At 54.5% G+C, this 12,813-nt stretch overlaps 2 protein-coding genes across 7 annotated transcripts in view; one reads left to right on the top strand and one right to left on the bottom strand.

Annotated features, from left to right (window-relative positions):
* Positions 1-12,381, top strand: part of RHBDD3 (rhomboid domain containing 3) — a 29,579-nt gene extending 17,198 nt beyond the window's left edge. The window contains exon 6 of the mRNA XM_051973060.1: positions 12,058-12,381. Within this exon, the coding sequence (XP_051829020.1) occupies positions 12,058-12,112 (55 nt within the window). The 3' untranslated portion in view covers positions 12,113-12,381. The remainder of the gene's footprint in view (positions 1-12,057) is intronic.
* EMID1 (EMI domain containing 1) overlaps positions 1-12,813 on the bottom strand; it is a 64,450-nt gene that overhangs the window by 1,845 nt on the left and 49,792 nt on the right. For 2 of the 6 annotated variants that reach the window (XM_051973051.1, XM_051973056.1), the window contains exons 12-14: positions 12,551-12,613; positions 11,858-11,902; positions 11,536-11,580 (exon numbers count right to left, since the gene is read on the bottom strand). In XM_051973051.1, the coding sequence (XP_051829011.1) occupies positions 11,536-11,580; positions 11,858-11,902; positions 12,551-12,613 (153 nt within the window). Of the gene's footprint in view, positions 1-770; positions 920-1,639; positions 1,734-6,282; positions 6,368-11,535; positions 11,581-11,857; positions 11,903-12,550; positions 12,614-12,813 lie in introns of those variants that run through there. The other 4 variants (XM_051973054.1, XM_051973057.1, XM_051973052.1 and 1 more) reach the window with 4 other exon arrangements.

Below are 12,813 nucleotides of genomic sequence, written 5' to 3'. Positions count from 1 at the left end.
GAGGCTCCCGGGGCATCTTTGCCAACCTGGGGGAGGGGGACTCTTGCTCTGGGGCCCCCAGGGAATGGGAAGAAACTCAGGGTGCAAGTCAAGAGCACGGCTCCCCTGGGGGCACAAAGCTCAAACCTCTGCGCCTGCTTCCTGCTCTGCAAGATGAGGGGCTGAGCCTGAGGGGGCTCTTGGTCCTTTCCAAGGACAGATCTCTGAGGCTGGGAGCAAATTCAGTACTGACCATTCAGCCTTAGTTTCCTCACTTGTGAAAAGGAGAAACATTTTCATCGCTTATGTAGAAAGGAGCCTTTAAAACAGAATGTCAGGGCTGGGAGGGGGCTTAGAACAGGGGAGGTCAGGGCTGGGAGGGGGCTTAGAACAGGGGAGGTCAGGGCTGGGAGGAAACAGAACAGGGGATGTGAGGGCTGGGAGGAAACTTAGAACAGGGGAGGTCAGGGCTGGGAGGAATATGTAACCTCAGCATTCATTAAGGCAAAAAAGAGAAAACAGAAACCGTGTCCCTACTGTCTTCCCAGCCAGCTAATCCCGCTCCTCCACAGGGGATGGATTTTTCCTGAATCGTTTAAATTCCATCCCAAGGAGGGAATCTGATTCCCGGCCCTAGGACCTGCAGGCAAAGGTGGCTCGGGCACCTCCCAGGCCACTGGGCCCAGCTTGCTGCCTCCCAGAGAGCCCGCATCCCGGCCTGGGTCCCACAGCCCAACGCTCCCCCCTTGGTCTTAAGAGAGGCTCTCATTTTTCTCCCCATGTGACCTCCCCAGGCGCTGCCCCCTCCATCCAGCAGGTTTTCTCCTTCACGGTGGGCTCCAATCAGAGAGTTAAAGGCCTTTTTCCATCATTGGCTGTTAGGGGTGGGTCTGGGGGCAGGAGGCCTTCGCGGGACTTTCCAAAATGCCCTCCCCATCACCTGGTGAAGGTGAGAAGGTGAGGGCTCGGCCAGCTTCCCAAAGGGAAGGGGGTCCGAGGCTTCTGGGATTGGCTGCGAAGGCCTAAGTTCTGTTCTTGGCTGTTTGCTGGGGATTTTGAAATGGGGAACACTTCCTGCTGTCTGGCTCTAGAGCTCTTAATTAGGCCGGTGGATCACAGACTTGCTCCTGTACTCCCAGCCCTGACCTCCCCTGTTCTAAGTCCCAGCCCTGACACCCCCTGTTCTAAGCCCTCTCCCAGCCCTGATATCCCCTGTTCTAAGCCCCCTCCCAGCCCTGGCACCCCCTGTTTTAAGCCCCCTGACAGCCCCTGTTCTAAGCCCCCTCCCAGCCCTAATATCCCTGTTCTAAGGTCCCTCCCATCTCCTGACATCCCCTGTTCTAAGGTCCTGACAGCCCTGGCACCCCCTGTTTTAAGCCCCTCCCAGCCCTGACATCCCCTGTTCTAAGCCCCCTCCCAGCCCTGACCTCCCCTGTTCTAAGCCCCCCCAGCCCTGATATTCCCTTTTCTAAGGCCCCCCAGCTCTGATACCCCCTGTTCTCCAGGGTCCCTCTGGGTTCTCTTCCTCTCCTGTCCCAGGCTGGGCACGGGCAGCTTCTCCCTAAGCCTCCGTGAGTGGCTCCCTGCAGCGGGCTCTCCCAGTGGGGCGGCACTTCTCCTTGGCCCTCCCCGTGCCCCCCTGGCCCCTAGGTGGGGTTACCTGGCCAGATGATGGCTTCCAGCAGGGTGACCCGTCTGGCCAGGAGCTCCAGCTGAGCCTGCTGATGCTGTAGGAAGGTTTGTAAGCTAATGGCCTAATGGGAGATCGAGAAGAGCAGAGAGTGCGAATCCATCCTCGCTCTGGCCTCCACAGGGCTGGGGAGAGGATGTGGGGAGGCCCCGGACACTGGGACGTGCTGGATGATGGGTGGGCACCTGCAGGGCTTCGCCTCAAGCCTGTCTCTGTGGCCTCGGTGACATTGCCCCCAATCTGAGCCTCATCTGCCCCCCATAAAAGGGACGGGAATTGCACCCTGAACAACTGCTGCAAGTGCCGGACTGCACAGCTGTGCCCGCCTGGATGGATGGCTCCTAGCACTGACCCTCTGGGAAACAGGGCCTGTTCTTAAGGCTGCAGCCGATTCTGGGGGAAGATGGGTCCATGGCCCACGGGGCTGCCAGAAGGACACAGAGACGAGCTAGATCCTCCGCAGGCCCCCGGGGACCTTCCCAGGCACATGGCCTGTCTGGAGTGCCCCGAGGCAGGGGCTTGGAGAGAAGGAATCTGGTTTCTGACCTGCCTCCGACCAGCCTCTTGATCACAAGGCCCAAGGGCCCCTGGGAGCAGATGGAAAGCTGCCCTTGGAATCTGGAAGGCTTGCGGCCCCAAACACTAACTCCAAGGCCCCGGATGAGTGACTTCTTCCCCTGAGTCTTGTCTGAAAAAGGGGGACCCGAGAGCAATGTCTGGAAAGCACTTGATGGGTATTAGGGTTCTATAGAGATGAGAACTGTTATCATCCCCCGAGGACCAGCAAGATTTCCTACCATCTCCTAGTCCGCCGGTTCCATAACTCACAGTGTGGTTCTATCATGTTAGCATCTACAAAGCCCTTTACCACCAGAAACTGGCTCTGTCATCCATAAAGACCTGTGGCTTCAGGATCTATCATCTGTACAATGCTAGAGGAGTAGATTCCACTTCTCTCATCACAAAGTCCTGTAGCACTCCCCCACCTTGCCGCTTTAGGATCTGATTCTCATAGAATTCTAGAGCACTGGGTTCTGCTTCTGTCTTCCACAGAGCTCTATGGCTCCAGTCTGTCACTTATAAAATTCTAGAGTAGTGGACTCCACTTTCGTCCTCTACAAAGTCCTGCAGCTCCAGAATCTGGCTCTATCACTTAAAAAGTTAGAGTAATGGGCTCTGCTTCTGTCCTACAAAGTTCTGTAGCACTCACAAAACCTTGTAGCTTTAGGATCTGGTTCTCTCATAAAATTCTAGCGTAGTGGGCTCTGCTTCTGTCACCACAAAGCCCAGAAGCTCCAGAATCTCGTTCTATCACTTACAAAATTCTAGAGTAGTGGGCTCTGCTTCTGTCACCACAAAGCCCAGCAGCTCCAGGATCTGGCTCTATCACTTACAAAATTCTAGCATAGTGGGCTCTGCTTCTGTCACCACAAAGCCCAGCAGCTCCAGGATCTGGTTTTAGCACTTATAAAATTCTAGAGTAGTGGGCTCTGCTTCTGTCACCACAAAGCCCAGCAGCTCCAGGATCTGGCTCTATCGCTTATAAAATTCTAGTGTAGTGGGCTCTGCTTCTGTCACCACAAAATCCAGCAGCTCCAGGATTTGGTTCTATCGCTTACAAAATTCTAGTGTAGTGGGCTCTGCTTCTGTCACCACAAAATCCAGCAGCTCCAGGATTTGGTTCTATCACTTACAAAATTCTAGCGTAGTGGGCTCTGCTTCTGTCACCACAAAACCCAGCAGCTCCAGGATCTGGCTCTATCACTTACAAAATTCTAGCGTAGTGGGCTCTGCTTCTGTCACCACAAAATCTAGCAGCTCCAGGATTTGGTTCTATCGCTTACAAAATTCTAGTGTAGTGGGCTCTGCTTCTGTCACCACAAAGCCCAGCAGCTCCAGGATCTGGTTTTAGCACTTATAAAATTCTAGAGTAGTGGGCTCTGCTTCTGTCACCACAAAGCCCAGCAGCTCCAGGATCTGGCTCTATCGCTTATAAAATTCTAGTGTAGTGGGCTCTGCTTCTGTCACCACAAAATCCAGCAGCTCCAGGATTTGGTTCTATCGCTTACAAAATTCTAGTGTAGTGGGCTCTGCTTCTGTCACCACAAAATCCAGCAGCTCCAGGATTTGGTTCTATCACTTACAAAATTCTAGCGTAGTGGGCTCTGCTTCTGTCACCACAAAACCCAGCAGCTCCAGGATCTGGCTCTATCACTTACAAAATTCTAGCGTAGTGGGCTCTGCTTCTGTCACCACAAAATCCAGCAGCTCCAGGATTTGGTTCTATCGCTTACAAAATTCTAGCGTAGTGGGCTCTGCTTCTGTCACCACAAAATCCAGCAGCTCCAGGATTTGGTTCTATCACTTACAAAATTCTAGCGTAGTGGGCTCTGCTTCTGTCACCACAAAGCCCAGCAGCTCCAGGATCTGGCTCTATCACTTACAAAATTCTAGCATAGTGGGCTCTGCTTCTGTCACCACAAAACCCAGCAGCTCCAGGATCTGGCTCTATCACTTACAAAATTCTAGCATAGTGGGCTCTGCTTCTGTCACCACAAAACCCAGCAGCTCCAGGATCTGGCTCTATCACTTACAAAATTCTAGCGTAGTGGGCTCTGCTTCTGTCACCACAAAGCCCAGCAGCTCCAAGATCTGGCTCTATCACTTACAAAATTCTAGCGTAGTGGGCTCTGCTTCTGTCACCACAAAGCCCAGCAGCTCCAGGATCTGGTTTTAGCACTTATAAAATTCTAGAGTACTGGGCTCTGCTTCTGTCACCACAAAGCCCAGCAGCTCCAAGATCTGGCTCTATCACTTACAAAATTCTAGAGTAGTGGGCTCTGCTTCTGTCACCACAAAACCCAGCAGCTCCAGGATCTGGTTCTATCACTTACAAAATTCTAGCGTAGTGGGCTCTGCTTCTGTCACCACAAAATCCAGCAGCTCCAGGATTTGGTTCTATCACTTACAAAATTCTAGCGTAGTGGGCTCTGCTTCTGTCACCACAAAACCCAGCAGCTCCAGGATCTGGCTCTATCACTTACAAAATTCTAGCGTAGTGGGCTCTGCTTCTGTCACCACAAAATCTAGCAGCTCCAGGATTTGGTTCTATCGCTTACAAAATTCTAGTGTAGTGGGCTCTGCTTCTGTCACCACAAAGCCCAGCAGCTCCAGGATCTGGTTTTAGCACTTATAAAATTCTAGAGTAGTGGGCTCTGCTTCTGTCACCACAAAGCCCAGCAGCTCCAGGATCTGGCTCTATCGCTTATAAAATTCTAGTGTAGTGGGCTCTGCTTCTGTCACCACAAAATCCAGCAGCTCCAGGATTTGGTTCTATCGCTTACAAAATTCTAGTGTAGTGGGCTCTGCTTCTGTCACCACAAAATCCAGCAGCTCCAGGATTTGGTTCTATCACTTACAAAATTCTAGCGTAGTGGGCTCTGCTTCTGTCACCACAAAACCCAGCAGCTCCAGGATCTGGCTCTATCACTTACAAAATTCTAGCGTAGTGGGCTCTGCTTCTGTCACCACAAAATCCAGCAGCTCCAGGATTTGGTTCTATCGCTTACAAAATTCTAGCGTAGTGGGCTCTGCTTCTGTCACCACAAAATCCAGCAGCTCCAGGATTTGGTTCTATCACTTACAAAATTCTAGCGTAGTGGGCTCTGCTTCTGTCACCACAAAGCCCAGCAGCTCCAGGATCTGGCTCTATCACTTACAAAATTCTAGCATAGTGGGCTCTGCTTCTGTCACCACAAAACCCAGCAGCTCCAGGATCTGGCTCTATCACTTACAAAATTCTAGCATAGTGGGCTCTGCTTCTGTCACCACAAAACCCAGCAGCTCCAGGATCTGGCTCTATCACTTACAAAATTCTAGCGTAGTGGGCTCTGCTTCTGTCACCACAAAGCCCAGCAGCTCCAAGATCTGGCTCTATCACTTACAAAATTCTAGCGTAGTGGGCTCTGCTTCTGTCACCACAAAGCCCAGCAGCTCCAGGATCTGGTTTTAGCACTTATAAAATTCTAGAGTACTGGGCTCTGCTTCTGTCACCACAAAGCCCAGCAGCTCCAAGATCTGGCTCTATCACTTACAAAATTCTAGAGTAGTGGGCTCTGCTTCTGTCACCACAAAACCCAGCAGCTCCAGGATCTGGTTCTATCACTTACAAAATTCTAGCGTAGTGGGCTCTGCTTCTGTCACCTACAAAGCCCAGCAGCTCCAGGATCTGGCTCTATCACTCACAAGAATCCAGAGTTGTGACTCTGACTCCATCACCCACAGAGCTCTGGAGTTTGGACCTAGTTCCCTTTTGTCTTTGAGGCCCTTGGGTCCTTCCGTCCAACACATACAGGGCAAGGGAGAGAGACCTGTGCCATGATGGGGAGGTGCCCCACGTCCCCGGCTGCCACCTGGCCCAGTCACACACAGGTCCTGGGCAGGTTCTCCCGGCTGCCACCGATCGCCTCCCCTCATCCAGGTGCCGGGCCCTGGGCAGGCCCGGAGCCCCACTGGGGACCTCCAGCCGCGTGCCTCGGAGCCGGACACCCCTTTCTCCCTCGGCGTGCCCTGCACTGAGCAGGCAGTTGGTCAGTCTGGCTGTCTCTACTCACCATAGAGCCCAATCATTGTTTCCAAGATTAAAACCCTTTCTGCTAAAATCTTCAAAGCCTCGCGTAGTTGGTGCAAACCCTCCCCCTGTGGAGGAAAGAGACAGATACAGCCGTGAAGGGGGTCCCCGGGCTGGGGGAGGGGGCGGTTCCATTCAGGATGGGTCAGAAATGGGGGCAGGGGAAGAACTGGCAAAGCCCGGCCTGGCTCCCCCCCATCCGAGGCCATGCACCCCCGGCAGGTTCCGTCAGCATTCTGCCACAGCCCAGGGCCCGATGCACAGACAGGTGGACAGAAGACCCGGGCAGCGTGTGGAAGGGGGCACGGGGGCACGAGCGGACCCGGTGAGCCCCCAGACCACACACAGAGCTCCTGCTGGGGCCCATCCTGAGCTCTACCCCAGACGCACTGGTAGCGGGCAGCGCATTGGTCAAGGCTGGCAAGGGCTCCCTCGAAATAACAAGAGGAGGCAACCTTGTCCTTCATGGCCCAGGGAGGGGTCGGGGCAAAGGAGCAGCTTTAGCGTGGATCAGCGAAGGGAGGGCCTTCCCAAACAGGCCAGAACTCAGATCCAAGCCCTTCTTTCTCCAGAGGAAACTGAGGCTTCCCCTGGCTTCTGCCCCAAGCACAGAGCCGAAGTTCTTCAGAGTGCGAATCGGCTTGTCTAACGTCCCACAGAGAGCACCATGGGTGCTCCACGAGGTGGAAGGGACCTCAGTTTCCTTATCTGTAAAATGGGGAGGGAGGGAGGGGGTAGATGGCCCAGGAGCTCCCAGCTCTAAATGGAAGAATCTATGATTTTATAGGGGAGGGCAGAAGTGACTTCCTACAATCACACTGTTGACAAGGGAGAGAACGGAGATTTAAGCAGATCCTCTGGTCTGAGAGCCAGAGCTCTTTCCATTATGTTGGGGGGAGGGAAGGCGATGTAGTGGAGAAGCAAGCATTTATTAAGCGCCTACTGTGTGCCAGATTATTTTTTACAACAAATATCTCAAAACAACATAAAGGGGGTTGTTCACTTCATGAACCCTTCGAGTGGTCGTAGTTGAGTCACTTCTTCCCTGAGCCTCAGTTTACTACTTTGTAAAAAGAAGGGGCAAAATAGGGCTGGTCTGTGAGACCCTTTCTGATTGGAGTCTAACCGTTCTAGAGCTTTGTGTAAGGCTGATGTTGGTCACCAAAAGGTTGCCCAGGAGACCAGGAATATCCCCACCGCTCAGGAGGCCTTTTGGGCAGATCTTTCTTAATGCACAAAGTGCCCGATATATCTACAGGTCTTGGTCCATTGGACCTCTGCTTATGGGTCCTGATTGGTGTATCATTCCAAAGCATCAGTGCTGGTTCTCCTTATGAACCTAATGTCCCACCTTGGCCCTAGCTCCCTCTTCTGCGGCTGACTTGCTAGACCTGGAATCAGGAGACCCCGTTGGGGTTCTGGGTCTACTTACTTGGGTGACCTTCCTGAGCCTCAGTTTTTTCCCCTGTGAAATGGGTATAATAAAAGTACCTTACAGGGTCATTGTGGGGAGAATGATTTGGAGACCTCAAAGCACCAGAGATGGGGATAGTTGTTCCTCCCACAAACCCCATGCACCCCTGTCATGCCTCCCCCTTCCATCAGTCCTCCAGCAGCAGGCTGGGCACAGGCAGGGGTACAAGGGGCATGCGGGGGCCAGGGTCCCTGGTACCTATCAGGCAAGTTGGGAGGGGGTGATTGGGGAATGAAGTGGGTAAGGAGGTCATTGAGAAGGGAGAGAGGCCACGGGTGAAAAATATAGTAGACGGGAGATCAGAGCTTGGTTCTGCAACTGCCACTGAGTCACTGAGTGACTTGGGAACATAGGCGTCCCCTCTCCGGGCCACTGGGGCCTTACCTGTAAACTGGGGATAATCATTCCTCCCCATCTCCTCTCAGAGCTAGCAAGAGGATCAGAAGACATAACGGAGACGGAGGCCCTCTGGAAAGCGAAAACTCTTCAGGAGTACTATTATTATGAGAGGCTTCCGTATCGTTTAATAACAATTGTTCACAACTTCCAGGTTCTGAAACAATTATAGTAACTATTCTAACCAAGGCAGCGTGGCCTAATGGAGAGAGCCGGCCTCAGGTCAGATCGGAAAGACACGGCTCCGCGTTTATGAAATCAGGGGGGCTTGGTCTGGATGTCCTCTTGGGTCTCGATGACCTTTTAGGTTCCTTCTAGTTCTAAACCCATAATCGTATGGTTTTAATGGGAATTGTTACTCATATTAAGATATGATCAAAGAGAATAATAAGACTGAGAGGCAGCATGGAGGACTGGCGAGAGAGCTCTCTAGTTTGGGAGACAGGGAGTCCTGGGTTCCAGGCTTTCCTCTGTTCCATAGCGGTTAAATAATTGAACCTCTCAGGTGACTCTGAAAGTGCTGGACAGGTGCCAACTTGCATCAGTGAAGGGAGTTTTCTATGCTGATGACACAGGTAGCTTTGGTCCAAAAAAAAAATAATACTAGTAATAATAAATAAAGGAGAAAGGCCATGTTGGTTGAGTGCCGGTCCTAGGACAGGCCTACCTGGGGATTAGAGGCATGGGAAATGCTGGGAGTATCCTAAATCACAGGGGAGGCCCGGAGGTGGGCAGCGGGCAAGGAATGGGAACGGGGGCCACAGGAGATTTGGGGGTGGGAGAAAGGCAGCTCTGGGAGCCACAGGCCTCAGAGGGGTACAGAGAGCAAGTTCCTGGAGTCACCCCCACTCCCAGGGAAGCCTAAGAGATAGCAGGGCCCTCCCAGAGGGGACGGAGACATCGAAGGGGAGTTGAGCAGTGGAGAGGGTGGCGTGCAGGACTGGAGGTGGGGAAGGAAACCCGTTCCCACAGCTGTATCCATCCCTGATCCCCACCGTCAGGAACAGAGCAAGGTGCCCCGGTATCGCCTGATTCCCTCTCTGGGAGCGGGGGAGGCAGGAGGCCCTTCCAGGGCAAGCCCCACTCCCATTCCAAACCATTTCCTGGATGGTCTTCGGACTCCCTTTTCACCATGGAGCAGTGTGTGTGTTCGTGGGTACGTGTCGGTGTGTGTGTGTGTGTGTGTGTGTGTGTACACTCCCTAGTATACTTGGGTCCTGCTTTTTGCCCTGAACGGACCATTTTCTGCACCTGCCTCCTTGACTATGTAATTCTTCCAGCCTTCCCTTCCCTCTGATGGAGAGAGCACAAGTTTGGGAGCCCGAGATCCTGAGTTCTAATCCCTCCGCGAATGCTTTGCTAGCTGGGCGACGTGGGGCAAGTCGCTTCTCTCTGTGCCTCAGTTTCCTCCTGAGGATTGTAAGGAGGTTGGACCTGATGGCCTCCGAGGCCCCTTGCAGCTTTGGATTCCCACAACTCTTGAAGAGGGCAGAGATTTGCTCTGGATGAGGGAGAGAGGACCGTCTCCCATCCTTCATCTCAGTTCTGCCACTGACTGCTGGGCGACCCTGGAGAGTCCTTTCCCTCTCTGGGCCCCGGCCTCCCTCTCTGGGAGATGACGGGCTGGGTCTAGCTGCTCTCCCGCTTCATCTGGCAGAGGAGGAAACTGAAGCCAGAGGCCGGGGAAGGGACTTGTCCAAGGTGACCCAGTCAGGGGAAAACCCAAGAATTAGAGCGAGAGCCTCTGACTCCCAATCCAGCATTCTTTCCCAAGCTATCTCCTAATGAACGGAGAACTCCCCATGCCAGCCTCAGTGATTCTCATTTCTGTCCCTTGTTCTTTATCCGTAGCACGACCTTGTTACCGCCCGCCTGGACTCAGCACAGTCCCTGCTCTTTCCCCTTCCTGCAGACCTCGACCTTCCCAGTCAGACTAACAGCTAACCTTCAGCATGCTTCATGCCATTCCTGTGCTCAAACACCTCCGTGGCTCCCTAGTGCTGCCGAGTCAAGTTGCATATCCCATTTGCTCTTCTTTTACTCGAGGCTCTTTTCAGGCCTGTCTCATGCCTTCCGTATATTCCTAAGCAGGCAAATGTTTGTCTCCGGGACAGACCACGCTTCTTCCCTGATTCTGATCCAACTCAGTCTCACCCAGTGATGCTCGTCTCTTTGCCGTTTCCTGCCCAAGAGGCTCCATCTCCAGACTCTGGGCGTTTCCTTTAGCTGTGCCCCATGCCTGAAATGCCCTCCCTCCTTACGTCTGCCTCCCCGCGTCCCTCAAGGCCCAGTGGATATTCCGCGCTCTCTAGGAAACCTTTCCAGGGCTCCCTGAATTCTAGCGCCTGCTCTCGGATGATTGTGTCCAACTTATCCTGCCTGTGTCTGTTGTACAGAGTGTTGCGCTCCTTGAGGGCGGAGCGATTTTTGCCTTTCTTTGTGTCCCCGGTCACTGGCACAGGGCCTGGCCCGTTTCCTCTGTTCCTGGTTAATTGCTCTCCCTTCTCTGTCTGCTTCCCTCTCTGTGTAATGAGGGGGTGGGACAAGATGGCCTCTGAGGTCCCATAATCCTTCCTGGGAAATCAAGTCGCTTCCTGGACCTCAGTTTCCCGCTCTGGACTTTGGGTCTCCTCCTGCTCTAGATTTCTGAAACCTATCAAATGTTGGTCAGTCGATGGACGGACCAGGAGACCCTCTGAAGGGAGGGCCCATGCCCGTCTCCATGACTACTGGGACTTCTTTGTGGGCATCTCTAATGAAGCTGGCTCTGGATATATTGGATTTTCGTGTTTGTGTCTTGTTCCCTCATCAGAGTGTAGGCCGGGCCTGTGTCTTATCCAAAGGCCATTACCCCTTGGTACCCCTGCGACGGGCTACCACGTAAGTCTCGGGCCTGTGTTTGTTGACTGACTGAAGAGTGTCGTCTGGCTTTGGGCCTGCTGCCCAGCTCTGTCCTCCATTTGGGTCTGAAGGATGTGGGGGGAGCGAGGGAAGGGCGAGAGCAGAGGCAGAGACAGAGAGCAATGGCCTGCCTGGGCAGCAGCTCCCCCTCTGGGTCCCAGGCCTGCGGCCACCCCTCCCCCATGACACAACCCCCTTTGGGACTGTTCTTTCACTGACCCCAGCAGAAGGACTTAGACCTGGGCCTGGTCTAGGGGACCCTCGGAGCCTCTGCAACGGACCAGCCCCCCGCAGCACCTCCCCTTCTTCCCCATTGCTGCACACGAGCTAGGACCATGGGGCAGTGGGAGCTTGGAGGCTGGGGGAGGGATGGACAGGGACTGTCTGCCCTGTGGGCCATAGGGAGGGTGGTTGGGGAAGAGGTGCCCGTGAGCCCGGCTAGCCAGGTTTGGGGACTGAGCTTACCCAGTGGCCCTTCTCTCCGGGGTCACCTTTGGGGCCCGGCTCACCCTGAAACAAGAGACAGACAGAAGGTGAACTCCATGAGGCTCAAGAAAAGGGGCCTTCTCAAGCTGGGGCCCCCATGACCCTTTCCCAAGGGGTCCGAGGGCGAGGGAGGGACGGGAATGGCTGGGGACGGGGCTGGACGGCCCAGGGAGCCCCTGGGTGGGAGCTACTCATCCCCCGATTGTGGGGAGCAGGGTCTGGGACGGAATCTCTGGGAAGGAAGAGCAGGACACGAAGGGAAGTTGGGCAAGAGGTGATGGAGCGAATCAGCTTCACTTACCCGCTCTCCTGCTAGGCCTCTGGGGCCCGGCTCCCCCTGGGAACCCTGTTCAAAAGGAGGAGATGGGAGAGTTAGGCCTGGAAGGCCAGGGGGGTGGGGCTCTCCCCGGGCTGGGGGGAGGCCCTGCCCCATTCAGGCCCGTTCTCCAGGTACCCAGCGGGCAGCTTGGCTGTGCCCACCCCGTGTTTTCTGTTTTCTAGATCTGGCGGTGCCGGCTCTGCTGGAGGAGCGGGGAGCATCAGGGAGGGGCCCTGAGGAAGGCTCGTGCACCCCGGAAGCCCCCCGGCCTATTCGGAAGCAGCTCCGATGCAGCAGAAAGTCTGGGGCGGAGGACCTGGGTCCGAATTCCAGCACTGCCACTTACTCGTGACCTTGGACCGTGGTTTCCCACTTTGTAAAATGAGGGGGCCGGGCTGGATGAAGTCTGCCCAGGGAAGAGGACAATGGTCTTCTGTTAGCTGCTGTTATTAGGGATTAATTATTGTCAATGACATAATTATAATTAATTATTATTTCTGTCATCATCTTCCTCCCTCTGTATCATTAACCTTTAAGGACGCTGCCGAAAACGTCCTCCTCAGTCTTTGACTGCTGTATCGTAAGTGTGCAGGGCTCCCCCTGCTCCCCCAGACCCCTGGTCCTCTGGGCCTGGGCAGTGCCAGATACCCGCCTAGAGTGGGCCCAGGTACTCACTCGCTCACCCTTCTCCCCCGGGAGGCCGTTGGTTCCATCAGCTCCAGCTGGGCCCGGTGCACCCTGAACAGTGAGAGGAGGCGTCAGCAGCCGGGGCCCGACGGCTCCCCCCCTTCCCCGGGGAGGGCTGGCTCGGAGGCGCAGCTGGGGGCGTGGTTCTGAGACAAGGGTCCGGGACGGGTCGGAACGAGCGCTCGCTGCCCAAGCGAGGGGTCTGAGGCAGGGGGAGATCCCTGCAGAGCTTAATGCTTCTTAGGGTCCGA

The sequence above is a fragment of the Antechinus flavipes genome, chromosome 1, assembly GCF_016432865.1.
Source record: "Antechinus flavipes isolate AdamAnt ecotype Samford, QLD, Australia chromosome 1, AdamAnt_v2, whole genome shotgun sequence".
Lineage (NCBI taxonomy): Eukaryota > Metazoa > Chordata > Mammalia > Dasyuromorphia > Dasyuridae > Antechinus > Antechinus flavipes.
Note: the sequence above shows the minus strand (reverse complement) of the source record. Positions and strands in the feature narration are given on the sequence as shown.